At 35.3% G+C, this 2,671-nt stretch overlaps 1 protein-coding gene across 1 annotated transcript in view; it reads right to left on the reverse strand.

Annotated features, from left to right (window-relative positions):
• Window positions 1–2,455: 2,455 nt before the first annotated feature.
• The window catches only part of LOC108757501 (uncharacterized), a 2,872-nt gene continuing 2,656 nt past the window's right edge, over window positions 2,456–2,671 (reverse strand). Inside the window, exon 4 of the mRNA XM_018501942.1 lies at window positions 2,456–2,542. Within this exon, the coding sequence (XP_018357444.1) occupies window positions 2,456–2,542 (87 nt within the window). The remainder of the gene's footprint in view (window positions 2,543–2,671) is intronic.

The following is a 2,671-nucleotide window of genomic DNA, read 5'->3' on the forward strand; positions in this document are numbered from 1 at the left end:
CTCCTGCGGAGCTGAGTGGAGGTCTTTGATCTTTGGGATTTCTTAAGATTTGTCCTATCTTTTTGGGTGGTTTGAAGATAGTTCGGATATTGTGTTTCTTTAATATCCTGCCAAGAATGGATTTGAACACGGAGAAAACCCGCGAAACACAAGATTGTCATATAGGAAACACCCGTGAAAGCCTCAAGAATATTATTTCTCTTAAATGTTCAATAACAGGAATTTCCACAAAATAAGAATTCTTTTGTTTTGGACATAATAAACAAATATCATTGATATTTTCTAATTCGCGATTACATGTAGTACAATAATAATGTTTTGTTACAATATTCTTTGTTTCTTTAAAAGAAAAATATTGTTTAAATTTATAAATACTATTTTTTTTTTAATTTCGAACTGGACAGTGTAAATTAATGACATTGATTATATCAGCAAGACAGACATATTGATATTATGACGAACAGCAAGTGTTAAGATTAACAACATACTTTGAGACACACGTAATGGAGCATCGAAATATAGAGGTTCATCGAATTGTTCTCTATTGCCATAATTATTTCTTGTATTGTTATCAATATTTTCTTCTTCATTATCATCCTCTTCCTCTCCTTCATCTTTATCTTCTTCCTCTTCTCCATCTTCATCTTCTTTCTCTTCTTCATTTTCATCTTCTTCTACTGATTTAATTTCCTCTTCATCTTTTTCTTCTGACTCAATTTCTGCTTCATCTTCCTCTTCAACTTTTTCTTCTTCAGCTTCTTCCATTGCAACATCATCTTCTCTCTCTTCGTTAATTATTTCATCATTATGCGTCGATGCATTTGTATTTACATTTTTACGTGCACTGAAGTTGGAGGATTGTGAATTTCCTTATATAAATTTTCCTTATAAAATTTTATATTTTTATACTGAACCACACACAAATAAAATCTCTTGAAATTTAAATAAATATATACAATAGAGGACCAGACTACTAAGCTTCTAAGTGCGGACGACCATGCACAAATGTATTTATATAATCAGAAATTTTTCATACAAGTAAAAACATTGATCTTTTGATAACATTCTGTTGACCTGTATTAATAGTAAACAATACTTACATTTTATTTAGAAATAATTGATGACTTGATTCACCAGTATTATATATAAAAGCTTCGTCTTTTTCAGCAGTTATTAAGAATTTATTTAAAAGATTATATTTTTGTGATTTCTGTAAGTTCTGAAATGATTTTTTAGACATTTCTTTTCTATGAATATGTAACTTTTATTCAAATATTTTATAATAATTAAATTTTAAATAATTATTGCCCGTGTAGGAAATCTTAGTTAAATTTACACTTATAATGCCTATTACAGAGAATTGGGTGACATCGTGACATAATAAATTGACAATCGCTCGCGTGACACTCGAAATTCGAGTCTCGAATGCGAGAAAAAAATGAAAAAAAGTTCACTTCAAATATGGTGCTCTAGAGCTATCATGTCGTGACAACATTTACGTCATATAAAAACTGTGCAATAATTGTGCAATAGTTAACAAAATAGTAGTCCACAGATTATTACTTTGCACGAAGAAAACGTGGAGTTCTTAAAATTGGACTTAGACGTCTAATTAAAATATTATTGCTGTACGCGAAAATTTATGTGTGTACATACGTGAGATATTGATGTAATAAAATGTAGTGATGTGTCAATGACGCATAAATCGTCTGCATGTAAATGCTATTTAAAATATGATATAAAATATTAATCGCCTTTAGGATCCCTTTAATAATGCCAAAAGGAAATAAACAGTTTGCACTCATATGGTGGCTGAAAACTGGCCAAAAAGATGTAATACCGTTAGCATTGTTGCCGGCGGCGGGAGCCTTCGATCAGGTTCCCCCGTTAACGACAATTAAGACGATTTATTTTTGCGCCGGGTTCGCTCGGACGCTTCGACGGAGCCCTCTCGACCCGTCGCTCTCTAGATTCGACTGACTTTGTGTCGCGCGAACTCGAACGGCTCGCGGCTTTGATTTTGGAAGCGATAACGCGATTCGCCGATAACATCGGCCCAGCAACGAGCGACGAAACACACCAAGTACGACGAGGGCCTTTTTTCTGTGTCGAAAGACTCCCGTCGTCATCGGCACACAAACACGCGCTCTCGACGTCGGCATTGCTCGAAAGTCGAATCAACAAAGATTCGAAGCGAAGAAGTTTCTCGAGAGATCTCGACGGCCGCACGAATTAACGCTCTAATCCTGAACATACAGCCCGCCTCGTATACGCCGGATACGAAATACAGCAAAAGGCGTGGCGAGATCGAAGATACTCTCGCTTAGTCGCAGCGTGAGCTAAGGAGCGCAAAGGGCGACAGTGATTGACGCTAGCCGAATAAAGAATTTTAAATGACCTTATAGGTAGGGACGAAAACACAATAAAGTAATTAACGCTAAATGTACAACACGTCTTAACTCGCTCTAGAAGTAGGGGCAAAATACAATCCATCGGTCGGTTTCGCTTGTTCCGCGAATAAGATAGCCGACGCGACATAAGCCTAAAGTAATATAACGAACAGAATTAAACTGGAATTTCAATGAGTACAGTCATTAACGTTTTACAAAGTATGTATATAATTAAACTTGATATATTGAACGTTTTATACGTGATACGTACAAACCAAGCG

The sequence above is a fragment of the Trachymyrmex cornetzi genome, unplaced genomic scaffold, assembly GCF_001594075.2.
Source record: "Trachymyrmex cornetzi isolate Tcor2-1 unplaced genomic scaffold, Tcor1.1 scaffold1443, whole genome shotgun sequence".
NCBI lineage: Eukaryota > Metazoa > Arthropoda > Insecta > Hymenoptera > Formicidae > Trachymyrmex > Trachymyrmex cornetzi.